Raw genomic sequence first — 27,096 nt, 5'->3', positions numbered from 1 at the left:
CTATCATTGAATTGTATGTTTCTCCTTTCATTTTTCAGTGTATGTCTCACGTATTGCTCCTTTAGTAGGAGCTGATAAGTTTATAACTGTTACATATTCCTGATCTTTTTTTCATTATGAAATGCTTTGTCTCGTACAGTTTTTGCCTCAAAGTCTGATTTGTGTGATATTAATATAGACGCACCAGCTTTCTTAATTACTGTTTGTTTGATGTATCTTTTACTGTCCTTTTGTTTTCAGCCTTCATGTCTCCTATAGACAGCATATATTAATAGCTGGATCATTTTTTACCCTTCTGACATCTGTCTTTTGATTGAATTGTTTAATGCATTCACATTTAATGTTATTACTGATGTACTTGCCTTATGTCTGCCATTTTGCTTTTGTTATTTATTTCCTCTGTCTAGAGGGGAGTTTTTTTAGTGTTTTTTCTAGGATTTATCATATGTGTCTTAACTTATCCAATCAGCTTCTGATTTATGCTAGCTTAATTCTAGTGAAATAGAGAAAAGTTACTCCTACATAACTGCTCTTTTCCCCTACTTCTCCTGATATTCTTGTTATGCATAGTATATTAATGTTACAAACACAATACATTGTTATAATGATAATTACCTTACCATCAGTAGGCATTTTCTTAGCCCATACAGCTTTGTTCCTATCCACATCCTTTGTGCTATTATTGGCACATATGTTACATTTCTATATGTTATAGGTCTGGCATTACATTATGTACATATTATTTTATACATTTGCTTCTTAAATCAGAAAAAAAGGGAAAATGTTCATTTCTGCTATCTTTCCAAGTACATGAATACCTGTACTTAGTTTGTTCAAGCTGCCACAACGAAATATCATAGACTAGGTGGCATAAACAACAGAAATTTATTTTCTCATTGTTCTGGATACTGAAAGTCCAAGATCAAGGTACCAGAAGGGTTGATACATGCTGAAGGCTCTTCCCTTGATTTGCAGATGGCCACTTTCTCATTGTGAGCTCATTTGGTGTTGCTTCAGTGTGTTCAAGCAGAAGGAGAACACGCTCCCTGATGTCTTCTTGTAAGAGCAATAATCCCATTGGACCAGGGCCGCACCCACATGACCTCATCTAACCCCAGTTACCTCTCCATGGCCCCATTTCCAAATACCATTGTATTAGGTTACGGCTTCAACATATGAATCTGGGAGATGCAAACATTAAGACCACAATACTGTACTTTCTGTGTTTATTCTAGTTAGTGCCTACTGTAAGGTGTGCCAGCAACAAATTCTCAGTTTTTACTTACCGTCTTTGTTTTGCCTTCATTTTGGAAAATAGCTTTACTGAATTTAAGAATCTTTGCTGACAGGTATTTTTCCTTGACCATTTGAGTATGTTATCCCACTGCCTTCTGACTTTCATAGTGTCTGCTTAGAAGTCAGCTGTAAATCTTACTGGGGTTATATTATAAATAACTAATCATTTTTCGTATACTGCTTGTCTTTGACTTTCAGTATTTTTACTGTGGTATCTCTTTGGGTCTCTGCATTTATTCTGCTAAAAGCTTTTTCAGGATCCTGGATGAATAGGTCATTGTTTTTTTTCAATAAATTTGAACTGTTTTCAGCCATTTTTTCTTGGAATATCTTTTCTGCTCTCATCTCTGATAATCCCCATTATATGTGTGTTAGTTTGTTTAACAATGCCCCACATTTCTCTGGAGCTCTTTTTTCTGTGTCCTTATTTCTCTCTGTTCTTTAGCTTGTGTAATCTTTCAGTCTGTCTCCAAGTTCATTTATTCTTTCTTCTGCCAATTAACATCTGCTGCTGGGCCTTTTTAGTGAATTTTATATTTTAGCAGTTTTTTAACTCCATAATTTCCATTTGGTACCTTTTAATATAATATAAAATGGACTGTAATGGGTGAATTTAACTCAGATGACCATTATATCTACCACTGCGAGCAGGAATCCTTACCAGAAATGGAGTAGCCATCATGGTCAACAAAAGAGTCTGAAATGCAGTACTTGGATGCAGTCTCAAAAACGACAGAATGATCTCTGTTCGTTTCAAAGCAAACCATTCAGTATCAGAGTAATCCAAGTCTATGCCCCAACAAGTAATGCTGAAGAAGCTGAAGTTGAATGGTTCTATGAAGACATATAAGACCTTTTAGAACTAACACCAAAAAAAGATGTCCTTTTCATTATATAGGACTGAAATGCAAAAGTAGGAAGTCAAGAAACACCTGGAGTAACAGTCAAATTTGGCCTTGGAATATGGAATGAAGCAGGGCAAAGACTAATAGTTTTGCCAAGAAAATGCACTGGTCATAGCAAACACCCTCTTCCGACAACACAAGAGAAGACTCTACACATGGACATCACCAAATGGGTCAACACCGAAATCAGATTGATTATATTCTTTGCAGCCAAAAATGGAGAAGCTCTGTACAGTCAACAAAAACAAGATGGGGAGCTGACTGTGGCTCAGCGCATGAACTCTTTTTTGCCAAATTCAGACTTAAATTGAAGAAAGTAGGGAAAACCACTAGACCATTCAGGTATGACCTCAATCAAATCCCTTATGATTATACAGTGGAAGTAAGAAATAGATTTAAGGGACTAGATCTGATAGATAGAGTGCCTGATGAACTATGGAATGAGGTTCATGACATTGTACAGAAGACAGGGATCAAGACCATCCCCAAGGAAAAGAAATGCAAAAAAGCAAAATGGCTGTCTGGGGAGACCTTACAAATAGCTGTGAAAAGAAGAGAAGTGAAAAGCCAAGGAGAAAAGGAAAGATATAAGCATCTGAATGCAGAGTTCCAAAGAATAGCAAGAAGAGATAAGAAAGCCTTCCTCAGCGATCAATGCAAAGAAATAGAGGAAAAGAACAGAATGGGAAAGACTAGAGATCTCTTCAAGAAAATTAGAGATACCAAGGGAACATTTCATGCAAAGAAGGGCTTGATAAAGGACAGAAATGGTATGGACCTAACAGAAGCAGAATATATTAAGAAGAGGTGGCAAGAATACACAGAAAGAAGAACTGTATAAAAAAGATCTTCATGACCCAGATAATCACAGTGGTGTGATCACTCACCTAGAGCCAGACATCCTGGAATGTGAAGTCAAGTGGGCCTTAGAAAGCATCACTACGAACAAAGCTAGTGGAGGTGATGGAATTCCAGTTGAGCTGTTCCAAATCCTGAACGATGATGTTGTGAAAGTGCTGCACTCAATATGCCAGCAAATTTGGAAAACTCAGCAGTGGCCAGAGGACTGGAAAAGGTCAATTTTCATTCCAATCCCAAAGAAAGGCAATGCCAAAGAATGCTCAAACTACCGCACAATTGCACTTGTCTCACACGCTAGTAAAGTAATGCTCAAAATTCTCCAAGCCAGACTTCAGCAGTATGTGAACCGTGAACTTCCAAATGTTCAAGCTGATTTTAGAAAAGGCAGAGGAACCAGAGATCAAATTGCCAACATCTGCTGGATCATGAAAAAAGCAAGAGAGTTCCAGAAAAACATCTATTTCTGCTTTATTGACTATGCCAAAGCCTTTTACTGTGTGGATGACAATAAAGTCTGGAAAATTCTCAAAGAGATGGGAATACAGACCACCTGACCTGCCTCTTGAGAAACCTATATGCAGGTCAGGAAGCAACAGTTAGAACTGGACATGGAACAACAGACTGGTTCCAAATAGGAAAAGGAGTATGTCAAGGCTGTATATTGTCACCCCGCTTCTTTAACTTATATGCAGAGTACATCATGAGAAACACTGGACTGGAAGAAGCACAAGCTGGAATCAAGATTGCCAGGAGAAATATCAAGAACCTCAGATATGCAGATGACACCACCCTTATGGCAGAAAGTGAAGAGGAACTAAAAAGCCTCTTGATGAACGTGAAAGAGGAAAGTGAAAAAGTTGGCTTTAAAGCTCAACATTCAGAAAACGAAGATCGTGGCATCTGGTCCCATCACTTCATGGGAAATAGATGGGAAACAGTGTCAGACTTAATTTTTTGGGCTCCAAAATCACTGCAGATGGTGATTGCAGCCATGAAATTAAGACGCTTACTCCTTGGAAGAAAAGTTATGACCAACCTAGATAGCATATTGAAAAGCAGAGACATTACTTTGCCAACAAAGGGTCTGTCTAGTCAAGGCTATGATTTTTCCAGTGGTCATGTATGGATGTGAGAGTTGGACTGTGAAGAAAGCTGAGCGCCGAAGAATTGATGCATTTGAACTGTGGTGTTGGAGAAGACTCTTGAGAGTCCCTTGGACTGCAAGGAGATCCAACCAATCCATTCTGAAGGAGATCAGCCCTGGGTGTTCTTTGGAAGGAATGATGCTAAAGCTAAAACTCCAGTGCTTTGGCCACCTCATGCGAAGAGTTGACACATTGGAAAAGACTCTGATGCTGGGAGGGACTAGGGGCAGGAGGAGAAGGGAACGAGAGAGGATGAGATGGCATCCTCTGGATGGCATCACTGACTCGATGGACGTGAGTCTGAGTGAACTCCGGGAGTTGGTGATGGACAGGGAGGCCTGGCGTTTTGCGATTCATGGGGTCTCAAAGAGTCAGACACGACTGAGTGACTGAACTGAACTGACTGAATATAATTTCTCTCTCTTTTATTAATATTCTTTATTTGTTAATGCAGCCTTGTCACCATTCCATCTTTACTTCCTTAATCATGATTTCCTTTGTTTCTGTGAACATGTCTATAATGGCTATACTGTGGTCTTTCTGATAAATGTGAAAAGTCTTTCTCTTAGGCAGTTTCTGTTCCCTGCTTGTGTCCAAAGAAGGGGTTACACTTTCCAGTTTATTTGCATACCTTGTAATTTTTTTAATTGGATATCTTAAATAATGTAGCCAGTCTGGTTATTGTTGTTTACTTGTTAATTTGTTCATTGACTGACTGGATTACTTTAGTGAAGTCTATTTAAGCTTCCCAGCACACCAAATGTTCAGCCTCTGATGTTGTTCCTCAAGCAGGGAAAGCTACTTTGGGTATTCTCACAAGTCATCCTAGAATCACAGTGGTTTTGCTAGGACTCTGTTTCTCTTTTTCCTTGACAATATCCACTAACTGCCAGCTGACTACTCTGTTGCTTCCAGTTGAATGCTCTGACTCACAGATTGCTCTACAAAGTAATTCAATCAAAATCTGGCTCCTTTGAAGCAAAAGTTTTTGTAGTTAATATTTGGTTTTTATTCTGCCCTAAGAAAGGATCATTCCTGCTGTATTTTTGCCTATTTCCTTCCTATGAACTAGCAGGCCTACAATTTAGCCTGAATTTTATATCTCCTCCCAGTTGTCTTTATCACACCCACTCCTGTTCTTGAAGGGAACAACTACCCACTCCAGTATTCTTGTCTGGAGAATTCCATGGACAGAGGAGCCTGGCAGGCAGGAGTCCATGGGATCACAAAGAGTCAGACAAGACTGAGCAACTTTCACTTTTCGCTGTTCTTGAAAGCACCTGTAGGCGTGAACGTCTTCCCTCTCTGTTACAATTGAAGACCATTCTTTTGAGAAAACAGATGCTATCTGTTTTATGACCCCTGTTTTCTCCCCAGAAATCTCTGAGCCAGGGCTCAGAAGCTGGGGGTGTGGACAGTTACTAGCTTTTCTTGAGATAATACCCAACCCTATAAGCTGATCACTTGGTGGAGGGTGAGGAGACCACAGCCTAGGATCACTGGCATGAAATCACCACTTCATGAGATGGGGCAAGGGTAATCTGACCAGAACCCCAGTATTCTCAGCACACCACACCCACAGTAGATCCTCTGTCCTATACATGGATTGTGAAGGAAAAGGAGTTCCCGTCTCTCACCTTCATTCACTCAGGATTTAGCTTCAGCAGCAGGTACCTGGGAGCAGGATGAGAAAGCTGACATACCACTCTTAGGAAGAAACCCTCCCTCTGGGTGTTGTGGGGAGAGGGAGCTCTGTGTTCTTTGCTGCAGTGGTCTTGAGTAGGCTGTTTTCACTGAGAGAAGCAGGAGGGAGTGATATTGTTTCAAATACCAAACTCATCTTTCTTACCAGCTTTTCATAGATGTTCTTGAATAGATGTTTTCTATTTTACTTTTCATCCTTAGGATCATTTCTATCACCTATAATAGCTTTCTCCAGTCTCAGTGGGGAGATAAGATGAGTAAACTCAAGCTGTTGTGCCAGAAGTCACTCTCTAATAGGTGAAATTTGGTTCAAAAAATAAGAAATTGTATTATTTGGCCTCCTATCTTTTGAAATTATTTTAAAAGATTTTATGAAGCTGTTTGAGAAATGGGATGCCTCTTCTCCAGCTATATCACACAGCAGATGTACAAGCATCTTCCTGAGTGCCAGTGGCAATGTTACGGTCTCACAGTAGGAACAGACTTAATAAGTAGCTAAGGTATTCTCAAAAAGAGCACCTTAGGACCAGCTGTACTAAAACTAAAATTACTGTTTGGTGAATGTTTTCTGCCACATCAGTGAGCTAGTAAAGTGATATATCCATAGGTCCACTAACATAGGTGCTTGATGAGAACCAGTTTATACTAGTGGGTTGGTGAGAACATGGCCCATATCAAACTCAGTCATTCACCAGAAGCACTATAGATATCTTTGTGTTTGATTGTGTTTGATAATAGCTGCCTGTAAATTTCTCAAATCAAAGGCATCTTTTATGTAAAGTATGCAGTGCAGACCCTCTGGTCTCATTCAAGTACTTGAAAACTACAAGTTTGTTTTTAAGGAAAACATTAGCCCTTACTGCAAGTACTTCTGCATCCCGTCTATATTTTAAAGGGAAGTAATCCTCTCTTTGGGCAAGATTTCCCTTTTATCCTCTCAGTTACCCAGTAAAATATGGACGGTGTTTCATATCTTCTGTCAAAGGACTACATTCCTCTATAATTAACTACTTGCTTTAAATTCATCATAGAATGCAATTATGATATGTCTATAATCCAGCACCTGCCAAAAGCTTACATACTTGCTTCCTTTATCATCCTGGCAGAGTCTTATAATTCTCTGGATTCAACAGTTTGTCTTAGCTGCCAGGATACAAAGTAGATTCAGTTCTCAGTGAAAGCAACAATCTTATCGTAGATGTCCTGACACCTTTTTGTTTTGTCTCTGAAATATTAATATTTTCTCTGTTTTTTAGTCTGCATAGTTTTGTTTTCTCCACTGTTTCAGATTGAAAATAGGTGAGCTATAAATGAAATACATCTAGGAATAGAAGCATTTAACCAGAAAACCTAAAAAAATCGACCATTTGCATTTAAGGGAAAACTCCAGATATTGGACAACAGAAGTTTTACTTGACATTCATTTTCATTAATTGAGCATATTAGTTTGGTCAAATTCAAATTGGTTGAGGGTTTATTTATATTGTCCTAAATAGACACCCGCTTCATAAAAAATAAATAAAGTAGAAATCACTTTGAATTGCAAAATGCTTTTATGGCAGAAAGCTAATATTTCTTCCAGAGAGAGCAAACCTGACTGAAGTCTGTCCTTCAGATGAATCGAAGGTGGTTTATATTTCAGAAGATCACAGGCCATACTGCGACATCTGAAGAAGATTCAGATTATTAATTGATACTAAATCCCTAATACAACATTTAAAAGTAGAACCTTTCAAGCAGTTTTCATAGGGTATTTTTAGTGATTATAAAATGCATGCATGTTTTTGGAAAATGCAAAAGCAAGTATAAAGTATCAGGAATCAGCAGATATATCTACAACCCTAAGGTGACTTCTGTTGTCATATTCATATCACATTCTCTCAATCTTTCTTCTCATTGTATGTAGTTTTAGCACTTCCCTGATAGCTCAGTTGGTAAAGAATCCGCCTGTAATGCGGGAGGCCCCAGTTCAATTCCTGCATGGGGAAGCTCTGCTGGAGAAGGGTTAGGCTACGCACTCCAGTATTGCTGGGCTTCCCTTATGGCTTAGCTGGTAAAGAATCTGCCTGCAGTGCGGGAGACCTTGGTACGATCCCTGGGTGGGGAAGACCCCCTGGAGAAGGGAAAGGCTACCCACTCCAGTATTCTGGCCCAGAGAATTCCCTGACCTGTATAGTCCACAGGGTTGCAAAGAGTCAGAGATGACTGAGTGACTTTCACTTTCATGTAGTTTTAACATAGTTAAGATCCTATTGGATTTTCATCCCAGTGATGGAAGAAGAACCTAAAGTCCTTCTATCCTGTGGTGTAGCTTTCTGTTCGACCCAGTCAGTGTACATTTTACAAACTATGCCTGAGCTGTATTATTTCTACAGGTGGCTAGTACTCATAACACATTTTGATCATAATTAACATCAGTTTTAGAAAGTACTACTTTTCCAATTTGTCATATGGCCCAAAATCACTTTTTGTGAATTCGTCCCTTTGCATTCCTTTCTTACTGTTATTGAACTACACTGAGTTACTGCCACAGAAAACAGTAAAACTTTACATGTTATTATTAGTTGGAGAATTGTCAGCCTGAGTTAGAGAATCATTTATAAACTTTTCATTACAGACATTTTAAAATATACATTAATGTAAATAGAAGTGCACTGAAGCCCCCATGTACCATCACTTAGTTTCTGCATTTATTAATAATAACTAATCTGTTTTCATTTAAACTTCTACTTCATCCTCCTCTCATGTTATTTTAAAATAGACCGAAGTATTGTATTATTTCATTTATGAGTATTTCATTATAGGTATCTCTAAAAGGTTTTTTTAAACCTACCTAGCTTGAGTACTATTTCACATTCTAAAAAAATTAACAATTAATTTCTTAATTATATCAAATACCCAATTGGTCTTTGTTTTAGAGTACTGCCTATGTTTTCATACACTTGTCTTGTAGAGTGTCCCAGAGCCTGAATCTGACTGATTGTGTCATCATGGTGTTAACCTGTCTCCCTGTATTCTTTGTAATTCAATCGTTGGCTCGAATGTGTATTTTTGATGCAGTTATGTGAGATATAAGTGCAGAAAGTGATTAAAGCTATATTAAGAAATAAAATACTATGTAAAGAAAGTTGACTTAAACGATGAAAAAAGGATGGTAACAGGGTTTTATAGTAAATGAAGATAGTTTCCAGTTACTTCAGAATTCTCAGAATTCACAGTATTGCTCTTTGAGTTTCACTTTTTTCCTGAAAAATTGTTAAACAGGGGAAACCTTAAAGACATTTTACAATAACAGCCTCTTATTTTTGTCAGTATTTATATTAGAATGTCAGAATCATGTTCTAGTGTTTATTTTATTCCTTATATATTACATTTTTTAAGGAATAAAATCTTTTTTCTGTCTCATCATTGTCCAACTGCATATTTTCTTTTCTAAAATATAGCTTGCTGCTACTGCTGCTAAGTCGCCTCAGTCGTGTCCGACTCTGTGCGACCCCATAGATGGCAGCCCATGAGGCTCCCCCATCCCTGGATTCTCCAGGCAAGAACACTGGAGTGGGTTGCCATTTCCTTCTCCAATGCATGAAAGTGAAAAGTGAAAGTGAAGTCACTCAGTCGTGTCCGACTCTTAGTGACCCCATGGACTGCGGCCCACCAGGCTCCTCCGTCCATGGGATTTTCCAGGCAAGAGTGCTGGAGTGGGGTGCCATTGCCTTCTCCAAAATATAGCTTAGAGAGATTCAAATAAAGTACTTCTTTATTTTGTAAAATTAGTGAGTTTTTTCTTTTTAAAATAATTACTTGAACAGTACAAAAACCCTATTTAGAATAAGTTTTAAAGAATAAGAGCAATAAAATCAGCAGGTTTTTTTTTTAATATGTGTTATAAAAACTGATTTTTATTCAAAAAGTAATTACATAAAACTCACAATTTATAAGAGTTAATTTGACTTGTACTAAGCTTACTACTTGAAAAATAATTTATTTTTAATAAATTTCCAGGACTATTCATTCAAAGAGTCTTTACAGTCATCTTCATCTCATTGTGCTGTGTTTTTGTATTTGTTTTATTTTTTTCCCCATAGCTCATCAGTAGGTTACTTGCAACATCCAGGATCAGAACAAGTACAGTTTCCTCGAACTACTTCACCATGCAATTCCCAGCAGCTCCAAGGCCACCAGTGTGCAGGTATGAATACATAATTGGGGCCGGGGGGTAGGTGGCAGGGATGGTTTGTCCATTTGAGAAATAAGTTCCTTGGACATTTCTAGGAAAAAGGTTTTCAACTTGTTAGGTGCTGAGATATGCCCAGGATATTCAGGGCACATGAGAAGTCAGGTTTAACAGGTTCAGTCCACTTCTTCCCTTTCCCCTGCTACCAGTACCCCTGCTCTCTGTTCCTCCTCAGGCTCTCCTTCCTGCCTGCCTCATTATTACTGATATTCTTTCTTTCATTACTGTTTGGGTTCTTCCTCAGAAATTCAACCACTTCCCAAGCTTCAACCTTGGCTTTTTGCCACTGTCTCCCAAATTTGTTTCTGCCACGACAAGACCACATAGCCAATTGCCTATTGGACATTTCCTAACCAGGAATATGTCAAAGGCACTTTAGATTTAATATTTCTCCCTTTTCATCCCCTTCTTCACCTTCCATATTGGGACCAGTACAGATTTCGAAATCCTAACTCTCTTCTGTTCTCCTCTTTCACACTTAGGCTGTCACCATTGCCTCAAAACCGTTACCTTCTTTCCTTCTTCACTGCTTCTACTTTTGCTTCTTTTATGTTGTCCGCATACCCAGCCTTCCTCCTCCCCAATACGTACACACATACACAGTTCACGAATTATCGTCCTGAAACAGATGTCTCTTCATGTCATTCCTCTGAATTAAAAATTTGCATAGATTCTCCATTTCCGCTCCCTGGTAATTAACCCACAGAACTCTATTTCTAGAATGCACTGTGCTTTTTCATGCCAAAGATACTTTTGTACCTGTTCTTCCCTCCTCCTGGTGTGCCGCTCCAGCATCCAATTGCCAAAATCCTGCGTACCTTTAAAATTTGACTCAGAAATTATGTCTTCTGCAAAGTCTTGCTCAGTCCTTAAAACTGAGTTTGTTGCTTTGTTTTCTTTGCTTCCTTAGTTTCTTAAACAATCCTTTATCATAAGACCATATTTTATTGTAATGATCTGTTGACATATGTAATCTCTCGAAGAAACAGAGAAACAATAGATGATTATCAAATATATGACTAATAATGGCTGCATCAATCTGGGCTGCTGTGGCCAAGGAGAACCTTGAGATACTCCTAAGCAGTCAGCCCTTCTGTGGTGTGCCTAGCCAGGTCAGGTTGGTGCTAATTCTGGGGAACTGGAAATTCCCAATACGGTTACTGCCATGCAAACAGTGGTGCTGGAGGCAGGCCCCAGGGCACCTTCCCTCACACTGAAACGGTGAGTGGCGGTTACATTCCCAGTACTAGTAGTGCTGCAGTACTGGTGCCACAGCAGGAATAAACCAGCTGTCAGTGGGTGTTCATGTGACTATTCCAGCCCTTTTAAAGTCAGCCACCGTGGTCTTCCTAGCCATTTTCAAATGAGAAAATATAGTAAAAGAGGGTAAATAATCTTCTCTGAGTCATAGGACATTTCAGAGCACTGAAATTATGCTTTCTGAATCCCATATGCCAAACTTTTCCCTACCACATGAAACTGTGTCACTCAAAAGATGTCTTTTTACCATATATCAAAATTTCTGTAGGGTACTTCTTTTTCCCAGCTTTCCTTTATGTATTTAGAATAATGCTTATTTGAAAATAAATTTACTTTAAAAATTAAGCACTTTTATAGGTCATATCACAATTGTGCTACTCTCTACTAGGTCTTTTAGATAATTGGACGTTCCTGACCTATTATGTTTAGGATAAGTGTGATATTTAGGTCTACGGAATCAATTTCAATGTTTTTTTAAACACACGACACTTGTATGAAGCATCAAAGCTTAAATCTGGCTTACATAAATAACAATAAAATTTTGGTCCAATATAAAAGTATTGTCATTATCTTGGTGTTTAAAGAAACTAGCGATTTGCTAAAGTGTGCTGACTGCTGGGTCCTAATTCTGATTTTCAGTAGCACCACCTCCACCTGGTGGCGGAATGGTGATGATGCAGCTCAGCGTACCAAACAATCCGCAGTCTCGTGCCCATTCACCCCCACAGTGGAAGCAGAACAAGTATTACTGTGATCACCAGAGAGGACAGAAGTGCGTGGAATTTAGTAGTGTAGACAATATTGTTCAGGTAAGATGCTTCTTTTGTCTATTTTAATTTTAAAACTTTCAACACTTAGTCACATAAGGTTGACCAACCTATAAGATTGATGCTGAATTTAAAATCTTTTCAAACAGATTAGTAAAGAAGTTTGGACATTCTCTATAGCCAGATAATTTAAATACTGTTTCCCAGTGTTTGGATAATTAAACATTTTTTTAATTTAGAAATTAAGAAGATAAACTAGATCTGAATTTTATTAAAGAAAATGAATTAAGTTGCTATCTTGCCTTTCCCATATGAACTGCATTTTACTGTAACCAGAATGTTGATGAGGGAAGGCTCTTCATCATAGAAGAAATGCAATCAATTAATCTAAAAACACTGATAGAGTTTTAAAAGCGATATTTTGGAATCCTATTAAAGTAACGAACAAAAAAACATCAAAAACAACAGGAAAAGTTTTATGAGAAGCTTTCAAATAGGTAGATTAGGCAGACAACACTTGAAGCAACTGATCGATTGTAGCATCAATTAAAGTGGGCCCAGGTTCCATCTCTGATCAAGAAACTAAGGAATCCATAAGCTGTGCCTGGGCGGCCAAAGAAAATAGTACCTGAATCTAATCAAACCTCTCTGAGTCTAGCTATTACTTTACAGAAAATACAGGAAGAAAATAAAAAACAGTTTATAGGTACCTCAAGAGTTCTAACAATCAGATGCAATGTATGGGGATCTTCCTTGAATACCAATCAAAAGACATTTTGGGGCAAAAAGTGAATAAATATATTCAAAGTGCTAAACTTTAAAAAAAATAAACAACTGTCAACCAAGAATTTTATATCTAGTAAAACTGTTCTTTAGAAGTGAGGGAGAAATTAAAAGTTTCTAGATAAACAGAATTTGAGACCTGCCCTACCAGAAATTCTCAAAGAAGCCACTGCAGAGGGAAGTGAAAGTACAATACTAAACAGTGATATGAAGCCATACTAGAGGAGAAAACTCTCAGCTAAGTACATGGACAATTTTAAAAGCTAGGAAAATTCTACCAGTATGGTGTATAGTGTATATTTTCTAATGGAAAAGTATCTACAATACTATTTTAAAAGTACAAAAGTAAAATTCAAAAATAGGATGTATAGTCTGTTTCCATTTTTGTAAAGCAGATATAGGGGTACATATGCATAGAAACAGTGTTACTAGTGTTTATCCTTGGGAATTGGAAATTGTAAATTTCTGTACTGTTTTAATTTCTTAAATAACAAGCACCTATTATAATGTAATGTGTACATATTTGTAATCAGAAAGAATAAAAATTTCTGTCCAAAAGGAACCCTTCAAAAACCCTGACTAATGTGTACATATTTGTAATCAGAAAGAATAAAAATTTCTGTCCAAAAGGAACCCTTCAAAAACCCTGACTAAAATGTTGACCTGTTTTCTTGATATAATTGCAGCACAGTCCTCAACTCAGTAGTCCCATTATTTCACCAGCTCAGTCACCAGCACCAGCTCAGCTGTCTACCCTGAAAACTGTCCGTCCCTCTGGACCACCACTTGCCATCATACCCCAGTTTTCTAGACCTTTTGTCTCTGGGCAAGGTAAGTGCAGAAAGCTAGTCACAGCCTCAGAGAATTCTAAGACATCCATTCACTCCCCATCAGTTTGTAATTTACCTGATACTGCTACCTTCCCTTTTCCAAAGGACTGCATTTTCACCTTCCTCGGGCATTTTTGTTTGTTACCATTTTCTCTCCTAACCTTAATGTTTCATCACAATTAATAATTAATTAATGGTACTTACCTGGCAGTACACTGGTTAAGACTCTACACTTCCTCTGCAGGCATCACAGGTTTGATCCCTGGTTGGGGAACTAAGATCCCAAATGTCACAACTAAGCCCTGGCACAGCCAAGTAAATAAATAAGTAAATATTTAAAAAATAATAATACTGTCTTAAAGAACCATTAAAAAGGAAAGTAGTATCTGAATTTTTAAGAACAAGCTATATGGTAATTTCAAAAAGGAAGACAAACAGATGTCCATTAAGCCCTTGAAAAGGTATTCAACATCATTCATTAAGGAAAGGAATATTAAAATCTCAATGAAATACCACTTAACTCCCTCTTTGTGCTTAAAATTGTGTCTCTGGTCTCGGTGCTAAACCTTGTTGTATCTGCCCTTCAGCTAGTGTTTAGGAAGGAGCAAGTATGTCGTGGGTGTGTTCTACCAGGGAGCTGCCCAAGCACTCTGACAATGTTCATCAGAAAAGAGCTCCACACAGTGGCAAGAGGCTCACGCCTTGCTTGTCTCTGTTAGGAAACTGTCAGGAGAAGCACTGTATGATTTCCTGAAGATGCTCCCTTAGCACCCACCCATAAGCCTCCTCCAGACACTGAATGCGCGGCATTTGGGGACTTACGTTAAAATGAGAGTACAGCAAATGAAAACATTACAGACAAAACTTTTGCAGTCAGTGTGTGAAGCGCTTTCCATGGGATGACTCTAGGCACTAAGGTGTGAAAGAAAATATATTTACAGTAATTAATAATGCTTTGGGGGAGATAGAGAGCTTCATGTTTTTCCAAGGTTTCTTTTGTCCCCTGAATGTATGTTCCGTTCACTTTTAACCATCAGAGAAAATGTGGGTTTTAGTATCTCAGACGGGTGGAATGAGTTCTTATAGTTCCTTTGGAGGATTTCACATAGAATGTTAAGGTTTACAGAGAAGTTTCTCTCCATGCTAACTTGTCTACCAGCTCCTCCCACTTCACCTCCTTCATAACTCTTGTTGTTAGTCCCTCCTGCTTGCAGAAGTTTACCCCAGCTCTTTGAAGGGTATGTGGAGGCTTTTAAGTTTTTAAAAAAAGATGTCAGTGCCTCCAGTTTTTTATTCTATTTGGTAGAATATGTTCCCTCTCTCATCCTGAGACAACTGAGAAAACTCTGTGAAGTGCTTTGTACCCGAATAAAGGAAAATGTGAAAGTGATTTTTTATTAACTTTCAGGAGATACCAGATACCCGTTACTTGGCCAGACCCTGCAGTACAACCCTCCTGCTGTTCTGCACGGACACATTCCAGCCCAACAGGTGCGAGAGCTGCTGCCCTGGCCCTACCGAGAGCAGAGTGAGGGAGAAGGTGGTAGGAGCATCAGTTCCCAGCACAGTCCAGATATGAGGGGTTGGGGCGGGCGGCAGGAGGCATTGGGTGCCATTACTTAGAAAAGACTGACAGCAAGTGATGGGCCAAAGTTCTGCTGCCACTGAGGCAGAATTCAGAAGGCCTGGAGGTTGGGTTTTTTTTCTTCTAAAGTACAAACCCCAGACTGAGTGCAGTTAGTGTTAAGTGGTCAGACACTGCCATTACATTTTGCAGCAGCATCGACCTTATTTCTCATGTTTGTGGATTTTCAGGGTCAATCTGGCAACAGGCATGGCAGCCGAGGAAGGAAACAAGCCAAAAAAGCTGCATCCACCGACCTGGGCGCAGGAGAAGCAGGTGTGTCCCCAAGAGGCATCCAGATGTGCTTCTATAAACTGCTGCCCTGAGAGTCTAAAACTGCCACACCACAGAAGTGGGTTTCCCTTGTCTAGAATCCTACACAAAGTCTTAGACAGTTATGCTATCTAGAAGGCAGGCTTCTTGAATGTTCTTTTAATTCTGTCTCATTTCAGGTTTGGGAGTACTGAAACAAAGGTAGGTTTAGGAGGAGTGCAGGGACCAAAGGGATTCGAAAGAGATGTGAGAGGGGAACAGGTAGAATGCAATGCACTGCCTCTGTATTCTTAGAGAAAGGAAGTATTCTTTACACCCTTCAGGCAGTACAGTCTGAAGAACAAATACACCTTTCTATGGCAGAGGGCTTTCAAGTCTGTACCTTAACCTTCTATTCAGTAGCCTTGGGTTTGTTAGGGCAAGTGCTGTTTTAAAGATAACATACAGAATACTTCCCTTGTCGTCTAGTGGTTAAGGCTGCACTTCTCCAATGCAGGAGGCATGGGTTCCATCCCCCATCAGGGAACTGAGATCCCACGTGCCTCACGACACAGCCAAAAAATAAAAACTGAAGATAACGTAGAATTTGACAATGGGAATTTGAAGTTCAGGAACCTGTACCCAGGATCGCACACCTAGTCTGAAGAAGCCACTGCACAGGCTGCATTTTGTATGTGAGGCTGTGAGTGTGGCCGGTGGCATGGGCCTCTCTGCACCCCTTGCTTGGGGGTAAGAAATATTTAGAAGATGGCCATACCAAGTATAACTTTGTGGATTTGAATGGTTTCAGAAAATTGTGTTCATTTCCTGTGTCATTTGAGTCTGCAGTACATTCTGCCCCCCTCTTGGTAACAGGGATTAATTCTCTACCTTTTCCATTCTAGTTGTTGGGAAGGTCTTGGAAATTACTGAACTCCCAGATGGAATAACTCGCATGGAAGCCGAGAAGCTCTTTGGGGAACTCTTTAAAATTGGCGCCAAGATCCGATGGCTCCGGGACCCTCAGTCCCAGCCCCAAATGCGTCGCCACCCACTCTGCTGTGGCAGTGGCGACAGCACTGTCAACCCCGAACGCTCGAAACCCAGTGACTTGGCCTCCACATACACCGTCCTAGCTACATTCCCCTCCATCTCCGCTGCGCAGAATGCATTGAAGAAACAAATTAACTCGGTTAACAAGTTTAAGCTGAGAACAAGCAAGAAGCACTATGACTTTCACATTTTGGAAAGGGCAAGTTCTCAGTAACAGCCACCTCAGACCCTTGGCCTTTGTGATCCCCCCATCGTCACCCATCTTTAACTGGCTTGGTATCGGGAGCTTCTGTTAACATGATAGAGACTCCTAGGATGTGTGTTCATGGCGTTACAACTTCTGAAGACAGGCCGGTGATCCAGCAAAGAGGGGAAAAACACACATTTCACCCCAAATGACTGTAGGAATCCACATCAGAATGATACAGAGTTAGCAGCTTTTTCTGAGGAAATGCTGTTCAAATGCCTCCTAACTTTTATAGTTATTTTGTTTTATATTTCTGAATTCTTGTATCAGATCCAAAGCTCTATTGTACAGCAAATTATTCTTCAAAATGAGTACCACCAGTTGCAACCTGTATTTCTATTTTGGAGCCAGCACAGTGTGACCCGACTTAGAATTTGGGGGAATAAGAATGCAGGCGTGGAGTAGCCAAGTTAAAACTACATGCTGTCTTTTGGGGGGCCCAGTAGGTTACTAAGGAGACCTCACAAACAAAAGATTACTCTTCCCCTGTATCTCTAAACACAAACAATTTCCAGAAAATAAAGAATTCCCTCATAGGGTTCTTTCCTTATTCACTTAGGTCATATGAACACTGTCAAGTAAATTATGTTCTTAACACTTCTTAATCAAACCACTTAGATTCAAAGGGGAATAGGAATCATTCTAGGCAGGAAAATACTTCCACTTTTTTTTTTTAAAGTGTCCCTCCGATAACTAAATGCCACTTACTTGCATTCCCTTACTTGTGGATTTTTTTTTTGTTCTTTTTTTTTTTTTTTTTTTTTTGGTCACCTGAGGAAATGCATTTGATGAGTGCTGGAAACTTCTTAAGTGGTTTAAAATGTGTTTTCATTGTTTGCAGCGGATCACTGGACATCAAAGATTCATTGCACTTATGAACAAGGAACCTTTTTTTCAATTTGCAAGGCTGTACAATGTGTGCTGATGCAAGCCTTTTTCAGTTCAAAAGAATAAATGTTTACAAATATATACCCACTTTGTCTTTTGTAAGTGAAAATCACGTTTTTAAATGAGAGTCAGTCCTGAAGACTTAACCTATCTTGAAGATTTCATTTTCAGACTTGGGGAAGATGAAAGACATTAAATCCCCTCACTTTACAAATAGTCTACAAAGCATCAGTTTCTCTGTGGGAGTGTTTTTTGTGGGTATGACTCATGTCATTTTGTCCTTTCATAAGTTAATACCAGTCAGTTGTAGACAATTGTGAGTATGAATGAATATATAGTGAGACAGCTGAAAACAACATTATGATCATTTACAGATAAAGAATTTGTGGTTTTAGCTGATGTTTTGAGCACCCAGTTGTCCAGTTTAGCTCAAGTTCTTTATAGAAAGCTTTCCCCACTTGTCAGCCCAGCAGAATCAAACTGCTACGAAACCCAAAATGGGGTGACGGGAAGGGGATTCTGCCATCTGCAGGTTGCCTGGAGCCTGGCTGGCTTCCAGCCCAGACTAGGGGTTTACTTTTTGCAGCTCAAGAGCAATAGGTGTTACCAGACTCTGGGGCAGATGTTCTCTCCCTCTAGAGCATCTGCAAAGCCCTACTTTGTCCCAGGGAATCCCAAATCCACCGCCCCCTGCGCACACACAAGCTGGTGTGTTGCGACTATGGATATTGCGCTCCTGAAAGCAGAAGTGGGAGCTGCCTCTCAACCAAGTCAGATTAAGGAGCCAGACACAGAGAAGGAAGTAGGAAGGAGCGCTGTGGAAATCAGTCACTTCCAAGGACTGTTGAATTTTTAAATTCTTGACTGTAGAATGTCACAGATGGAGAGGATACATAATTAGGGCCAACACTGCAGCAGGAATTATTTAATCATGGAGGTGGAGACAAAACTACAATCCTGTGATTTATTTCAGTTCTCTGAATATTCTCTCTTAACTTTTGCTGTAGAAATCCTGGTAAAGTGAGGGGTTATTTTAATTGAGATATAATTGACATTATTCATTTTAGACATACGACATAACAATCTGATATTTATATATATTGCAAGATGTTAATCGCAGTAAGTCTAGTTAACATTCATCACAGTTATAATTTTTTTCTTGTGATGAGAATTTCTAAGATCTGTTTAGCAACTTTTAAATATACAAAACAGTATTAATGACTGAGGTCACCATGCTGTACATTAAATCTAAAGTTTTGCTCTAGACACTTGATTTTCTTGGTTTCTGGGAGTTGAAGACTGCTCAGAGGAAGGCAGAGCTGAAGCTGTTGTGAAGTCAGCTCTGAACCTTCACCACCATCATCTCCCCACCCCTGTCCCCAGACAGTCACAGGTCCCTGAAACCAAGAAGCCTGCCGTTAAAAAACAACTGTAATGATTAGCTTTAAAATTGGCCTTGAAACTTTAATGTGAACATATTTTAAGTGACTTGTTGATGAGAGTCAACTAATTGAACACCTTTTCCAATATAAGGGCAAATAGCACATAATTTTCATAATCATTCTCAATTGTGTCCAAAGATACTAAATTCTTTTCACAAGCATAATACTTTCTTCTTTAGATTTTTTTAAATATACTTGGATGTATTAAATCCTCATATGCTTTTAAAAATATATATATCCAAATTGCCACCCCCACATATACATTACAAAAATACACATGCATTCCCTCGACTATATTCTCCTGTTCTTTTTGATCTAGAATCTTAATTTCATCTGTAGAAAAATGCTGGGAGGAGGAACCATCAAAGGAGGCATTTAAAGATGTGATTTGGTCCAGACTTTAAACTGTCCTAAGGACAGCTTCCTGTGGACAGGAATCCACAGTCCTGTCTGGATTTTCCCAGATTTAGGGGCAGACAGTACTTTTACCAATAAGATGAGTTATTCTTATCTGTATCAATATTAGCAGCTCCAGCAGCCCCTTTGGGAATGATGGACGGCATCTGATAACTTTGTGGGCCCTTCTGCTACCTTATGTATTAGAAGCTGAGTAAAGGCTTACAGGTTTTAAGCTTGTGAATCTGGAGTACAAAGTGTGTTTGCCAACAGTAATTTAAAAGAATTAGCTTGTCACCTGGACTAACAAAGTAGGTATCTGAAGTCTTCCCCCACACTAAGAAATTGGGTTTTTTGATCCCACCAGGGAGGGACCTATGGCCTGTGAATAGTGCAGAAACCTACAGGTCTCAGTAGAGCCCACAAGCGCCAGAATAGCTTGGGAAGAGGCAATCAGCTACTGCAGGAAGTTGCGTGCTCCGAAAAAAATGTTAAGTCCAGCAGAGGGCAACCAAGGGCCTGTGTGAAGGTGCCCAGGGCCCCACTGACCCGGTCTCCTGCCTGCACAGTATATTGTGTGTTGCCTTCAGAGATGGAGAGCACTAATTCCAGACTCTTCTAGTAACCAGTGTGCACGCATGATGGTGGCAGGAGTCAAAACTGGTCCCGTGTTGCTTGGAAATCTTCAAGCCTTTATGAAGTGAAGGTGCTCAGTCACGTCCGACTCTTTGCGACCCCATGAACTGTAGCCTACCAGGCTTCTCCATCCATGGGATTTTCCAGGCAAGAGTACTGGAGTGGGTTGCCATTTCCTTCTCCAGGGGATCTTACTGACTTAGGGATCGAACCCAGGTCTCCCGCGTTGTAGGCAGACGCTTTACCCTCTGAACCACCAGGGAAGCCCAAGCCTTTATGAGCTGATGCTAAAAAAAGAACCAGAGACTCATCCATTCAGCTGGTAGCCCTCACCAGCCCAAGAAACAGATGAGATACAGGTGCTACTTATTCCCCCATGGCCACATGCGCTCAGGTTGTGGTTTGCATATTTGTTCATCACTTTTCCCCTTTCGTGTCTCCACTCCGGGTTTGATTTCACCAACATAAGAATATTGGAGGAGTGTAAGGAAGAGACTGCAGGAACTTCTAATCAGAAAACTAAAGATGTTGGTTCTTTGCAGGGGGAGAGAGAATCTTTGAAATAGACAAATCATTAGCTACATTACCCCCCACCCCCCAAAAAGGCACATTTTCAATTCTTTCTTGCTGCTTAACAGACCACCCACATTTAGTGGTTTACAGCACTAATCCTGTGTGTCAGAAATTTGGGCAAGGCTTAAAAAGGACAGCTTGGCTCTTCTCCACCTGGTATCAGCTGCACTCAGCTGAGCTGGGCTGGAAGTTCCAAAGTGAACTCATGACTGTTGTTGAGTTGCTAAGTTGCATCCGACTCTTGGTGACCCCATAGATTGCAGCACGCCAGGCTTTTCCTGTCCTTCACCATCTCCCCGAGTTTGCTCAAACTCATGTCCATTGAGTCAGTAATGCCATCCAACCATCCTGTCCTCTGTCATCCCCTTCTCCTACCTTCAATCTTTCCCAGCATCAGGGTCTTTTCCAATGCATCTCTTCACATCTGGTGGCCAAGGTACTGGAGCTTCAACATCAGACCTTCCAATGAATATTCAGGATTGATTTCCTTTAGGATTGACTGGTTTGATCTCCTTGCAGTCCAAGGGACTCTCAAGAGTCTTCTCCAGCAACACAATTCAAAAGTATTAGATACATTTTTGATACTAGAGAAGCTATTTTTGATCTAACCCTGGTCACAGTGCTTGCTATTGAACAGGTCTCAGTAATAATGACCTTAAGGGAACAATAGAATAGAACAAGCTTGTTATCAGGCAAGGAAAGTAACAATAGCAAAGTTAATAAATCAGTTGTAAAGACACAGTTCTGTTTCAATGGCAAAGATTAGCTCGAAGCACTTTGTTGACCTGTTTTAGAGAATTTCAAATCCCCTCCAGCATTCAGCCACCAGAACAACTGGAACCTAAAGGATGATGATGTTGACCTTTTCTAACCCTCATGACTTTGGTCAACTAAAGCTTGGACTCTTAACTCTGCTCAAGGTGTAAGCTGAATTCTCTGCTCAAGCCCTTTCATGACTATGCATGTTAGCCTCAGCTTAAATCTTCCCCAATGTGCTGTTTGGGGAAACACTGCTTTGGGAAAGATCCCTCGTGTTTTCCTTACTTGCTACAAGTAATAAATCCTTCCCTCTCCCAATCTTCGGCTTGGTTGTGTCTTTTGGCTGGACACCCACCAAGACGGAAACCCAGTTCGGGGGTAACAATATTGAAGTCCCAGATGTCATTTCTGTTGCATTCTGTTGGCTAAAAAGAAAAAATCATAGAGTCCACTCACAGCAGAGGCAATAACCCTACCTCTTGATGAGAAAAGCAGCAAAAAGCCATGTAGGATGGAAGAGAATGGTTACAGTCATCTTGAGATAATTTACCACAGGCACAAATACCCAATAAAAGTCCCCACTGACTCTGCCTCCAAATCACGTCCTGAAGTTTCTCTCAGGATACTAGGATTCATCTTCATCACTACCGCCCTGGTCCAAGCTGTCATCTTCCCATATTGGCTAGAAATGGCCTTCCTAAGACTCTTGAGAGTCCCTTAGACAGCAAGGAGATCAAATCAGTCACTCCTAAAGGAAATCAACCCTGAATACTTATTGAAAAGACTGATGCTGAAGTTGAAGTTCCAATACTTTGGCCACCGAATACGAAGAGCTGACTCATTGGAAAAGACCCTGATGCTGGGAAAGGTTGAGGGCAGGAGGAGAAGGGGGTGACAGAGAATGAGATGGTTGGATGGCATCACTGACTGAATGGACATGAGTTAGAGGAAACTGGAGGATGAGATGGATAGTCCGGATGGATGGCATCACTGACTCCATAGACATGAGTATGAACAAACTCCAGGAGACAGTGAAGGACAGGGAAGCCTGGTGTGCTGCAGTCCATGGGGGTCACAAAGGGTCAGACATGACTTAGTGACTGAATAACAAACTGGTCTTCCAACCTCCGCTCTTGTTCCCACATCTTCATAGAGCCAGAATGATGTAAAAGGTAATCAGCTAATGTCATTTTCTCCTGCCCAAATCCCTCAATGACTTCCTCAATCCTGGTTTACAAAACTCAGTCTAGCATACATCTCTGATCTGTTCTTCCCCTCTACCTGGAATGTTTTGCTCCTGACCAACTCCTATATCTTTCATAGAAATGTCATTTCAGCAGAGAAGTCTGTAAGCCACCCAGTTTCATGTCGCCACCCAAACAATCACTTTATCTCAATTTTCTCCCTATCATCCCTATCAGATCTTTTATTTTGTTTCTACAACTAGAATATGAATTCCATGAGATCAAAGACCTTACCTTGCTTATACCTTTATTTCCAAGCACCCATTAATTGTCAACAAATATTTTTCAACTGTTTAAAAGGCTCAGGAGAACCCTGGATATTTCTCTGGTCTGGAGATCTCCCGCTAAGTGATGTCAGGGGATGGGAAGGAGCTGGAGAATAAGCATAATTCATGTCTCTGGCTGTCTTGGCACTGCATTCCTTAATGGCTGAGGTAAGGTAAGGGCTAGTCTACAAAAGCCAACAAAACACTCATATTTTGGCTCCAGCAACATCACATCAGTACAAATGTCCTTGAGTTACTCCTCCTTGGTTGCTGTCTACATTATTCCAACATTTCACTTTTGTGGTTATCTGTCAAATTTAAACCTTTTAAATACCCTTCCTGTATTTGGGGAAATCTCACATATACAGATCTTTCTACCCCAAAATAGCAGCCAGGATGACAATTCTCAGCTTCGTTTTTGCTCAGAAAAGCTGTGTTCTGAACATGGGATCTGGGGCTCCACCAGCCACATTCACATCCAGAAAAATCTAATCAGGAAGAGAACCGGGGAAGAGGCAGGCTGTACATAGAATTCCTCGTTGTAGTTGGATTGTTTCTGTGTGCAATCCCAGGAGATTTGAAAGCTGCTCAGTCTTATCCTCCTGAGGGTTTGTAAGCAGATAACCTTGAATTAATTACTTTTCTGTTTAAACTGGCTATTGTGGATTCTGCAGTCTGCACCATGGTTATCTTCTACCTACCAGGACATAGCATTTGGGATTTCTGTTTCCTTGAATCCTATGCATGCTTCACCCATAAAGACTTAATGTGGTTACTCAAGTCCACTGAGATAAAAATAACATCTGATGCTTATTGAACACCTGTATGTAGACATTGTTCGGTTTATAGCACTTAAATTTATAAAAAAAAAAAAACCCAACTCAAGGTAGTTGAAGTAACCAAGGGAATTTATTGGCTCAGGTATGGCTGGATCCAGGGACTCTGCAATATCATCAGCATAGACTGTCTTCATCCACGGGCTGTTGTATCCTGCAATATAACATAATGTGACTTATTTGGTTTTGATTATATACTATCAAGTATTGTTGGTTATCTTCTCATGTAAACATTTGATCCCAATTCCTGGAGCTGTGATATCCAGAATTGTAACTACACACCACATGTAGATAGTAAAGTTAATTAAATTATTGAATAAATTAACTAAAATTAAATAAAATAGAAATTCAGTTCCTCAGTTGCACTAGCCACATTTCAAATGTTCAATAGCCACATGACTTTTCACTCTCCAAAATCTTTTATCACCTCCCAGGTCTTGGATGCTCTGACCCTTGCCTGTCTACATCTCTAGACTTACCTGGCACTGGCCCTCTCTGTTTCCAGGTTCTATCCACACTGGACTTTCCTAAGTTCCTCAAACATCCTCAAACCCTCTTGTCTCTGGGTTCTGTAAAGTGGTGATCTTCTGCTAGATACTGGGATACTCCCCATTTGTGGTTAGTTTTTCAGCAAACTGTGGCAGGAGGTGGATGTCTCTTTTTTGCTGGCATGTGCCAGACTAGATTTTCCAGCCCCCTGCACCTAGGTGCACCGTGATTCTGAGTTTTGGCCAATGAAATTCAAGTAGAAATGATGCATGCCCTTCTGTGCTGGACCTCTTCAGTTCAGTCATTCGGTCATGTCTGACTCTTTGCAACCCCATGGACTGCAGCACACCAGGCTTCCGTGTGCATCACCAACTCCTGGAGCTTGCTCAAACTCATGTCCATCACGTCGGTGATGCCATCCAACCATCTCATCCTCTGTTGTCCCCTTTTCCCCCTGCCTTCAATTTTTCCCAGCATCAGGGTCTTTTCCAAGAAGTCAGTTCTTCGTATCAGGTGACCAAAGTATTGGAGTTTCACCTTAATGAATATTCAGGACTGATTTCCTTTAGGATGGACTGGTTGGATCTCCTTGCAGTCCAATGGACTCTCAAGAGACTTCTCCAACACCACAGTTCAAAGGCATCAATTCTTTGGTACTTAGCTTTCTTTATGATCCAACTCTCACATCCATACATGACTACTGGAAAAACCATAGCTTTAACTAGATGGACCTTTGTTAGCAAAGTAATATCTTTGCTTTTTAATATGCTGTGGAGAAGGCAATGGCAACCCACTCCAGTACTCTTGCCTGGAGAATTCCATGGGCGGAGGAGCCCATGGAATTAGGGTCGCTAAGAGTCAGACACGACTAAGTGACTTCACCTTCCCTTTTCAATTTCATGCATTGGAGAAGAAAATGGCAACCCACTCCAGTGTTCTTGCCTGGAGAATCCCAGGGACAGGGGAGACTGGTGGGCTGCCGTCCATAGGGTTGCACAGAGTCAGACACAACTGAAGCAACTTAGCAGCAGCAGCAGCTAGGTTGTCTAATATCTTCTATATGTATATATATATTAGACATATATATATATATTCTAATATATATGTTGTCTAATACCATCTAAGAGATACTTCCTGCTCTGGCTAATCAGAGCGGGGGCTAGAAACCATCAGTTATCAGTATCACCAGAGAGCTTGATACAAATGCAGAACCTCAGGACTTCCCCAGAGGTCCAGTGGCTAGGACTCCATGCTCCCAGTGCAGAGGGCCTGGGTTCGATCCCTGGTCTGGGAAGTAGATCCTGCATATGGCAACCAAGCATCCTGTGTGCCCCAGCTGAGATGGGGCACAGCCTAAATAAATACGTACTATTTTTCAAAACAAAACTTAAAAAAATGCAGAATCTTATATCCAATCCCAGACCAACTTGAATCAGAATCTACATTGGTTTGTTTTTAACAAAATTTCATTTACTTACTTATTTATTTTTGACTGCGCTGGGTCTTCATTGCTGCATGGGGCTTTTCTCTAGTCATGGTGAGTGAGGGCTACTCTCCAGTCGTAATACACGGGTTTCTCAGTACGGTGGCTTCACCTGTTGCAGAGCCTGGGCTATAGGGCAGGTGGTCTTCTTGCAGCACGTTGGCTCAGTGGTTGCAGTTCCCAGGATCAGAGCACAGCCTCGGAACTTATGGCATGCAGACTTAGTTTCTCTGTGGCAGGTAGAATCCTCCCTAACCAGGGATTGAAACTGTGACTCCTCCTACATCGGCAGGCAGATTCTTTACCACTGAGTCACCTGGGAAGCCCCAGAAACTACATTTTTAACCTGACTTCCAGGTGATCTGTAAACTTTAAAATTTGCATGTTGGCTGCATATAGAGAGTGTCATAAAGATCGCTGCGATGCCAGGGAAAGGAAGAGCCACTGATGGGAGAATTCAGGAGTTCCTGAAAGAGTGGATGGAGCAAAGCCCCTTACACAACCACCCCCTTCTACCTCTGACTAACAGTCATCATGAAGTCAATGAGAAATAACCCTGAAATAACTGAAACCTGTAAGTTATACAAGTTATCCATAAATAACTTGTGGATTGTTTTTGTCCCCCATGTAATTTCCCTTCTTCCTGGAACATTCTTCCCACCCTACCCTCCAACTTCTGTTCACTTGTACTCACAGTTCACATCCCACCTCAAATATTTCTTCCTTCAGATAGCCTGCTCTTCCTCCAGAGCTCCTTAATTCTGTCCTCCAGACTAAGTCACTTCTGCCAGTAATAGCTTTAATAATATCCTGTGCTTTCTCTTCAAAGCATTAATCACAGTAGTAATTGTGTAATTGGCCAATTAGTTCCTTAATGTTTTCTATCCATCAATATGTAATCTTCAGGGCAGGAAAAACATGTATGGCTTTGTTACTAATACATCCCCGGCCCCCACCAGTGCCTTTCTCAGTAAATATTTGTCTTATGATTAAATGAAGAAATGAGCCGAGGAGTCAAAAGCCTTGAATCCTGAAAGGCATGTGTATGTATTTTTTCTCAAGCATGGTTTTGGCAGGCAGGCAGAAATAATAGCTAACATTTGTAAAGCAGTTAATTACTATG

The 27,096-nt window shown here is 40.3% G+C and overlaps 1 protein-coding gene across 27 annotated transcripts in view; it reads left to right on the top strand.

Moving 5' to 3' along the window:
* R3HDM1 (R3H domain containing 1) overlaps positions 1-17,930 on the top strand; it is a 162,786-nt gene extending 144,856 nt beyond the window's left edge. For 26 of the 27 annotated variants that reach the window (XM_060410088.1, XM_060410087.1, XM_060410080.1 and 23 more), the window contains 6 exons: positions 9,997-10,100; positions 12,045-12,214; positions 13,642-13,786; positions 15,194-15,276; positions 15,601-15,685; positions 16,567-17,930. In XM_060410088.1, the coding sequence (XP_060266071.1) occupies positions 9,997-10,100; positions 12,045-12,214; positions 13,642-13,786; positions 15,194-15,276; positions 15,601-15,685; positions 16,567-16,928 (949 nt within the window). In that variant the 3' untranslated portion in view covers positions 16,929-17,930. Of the gene's footprint in view, positions 1-9,996; positions 10,101-12,044; positions 12,215-13,641; positions 13,787-15,193; positions 15,277-15,600; positions 15,762-16,566 lie in introns of all 27 variants that reach the window. The other variant, XM_042243936.2, reaches the window with a different exon arrangement.
* The last annotated feature ends 9,166 nt before the right edge of the window (positions 17,931-27,096 follow it).

The sequence above is a fragment of the Ovis aries genome, chromosome 2, assembly GCF_016772045.2.
Source record: "Ovis aries strain OAR_USU_Benz2616 breed Rambouillet chromosome 2, ARS-UI_Ramb_v3.0, whole genome shotgun sequence".
Taxonomy (NCBI): Eukaryota; Metazoa; Chordata; class Mammalia; order Artiodactyla; family Bovidae; genus Ovis; species Ovis aries.
The sequence above is the reverse complement of the archived record's forward strand: the minus strand, read 5'-3'. Positions and strand labels throughout refer to the sequence as shown.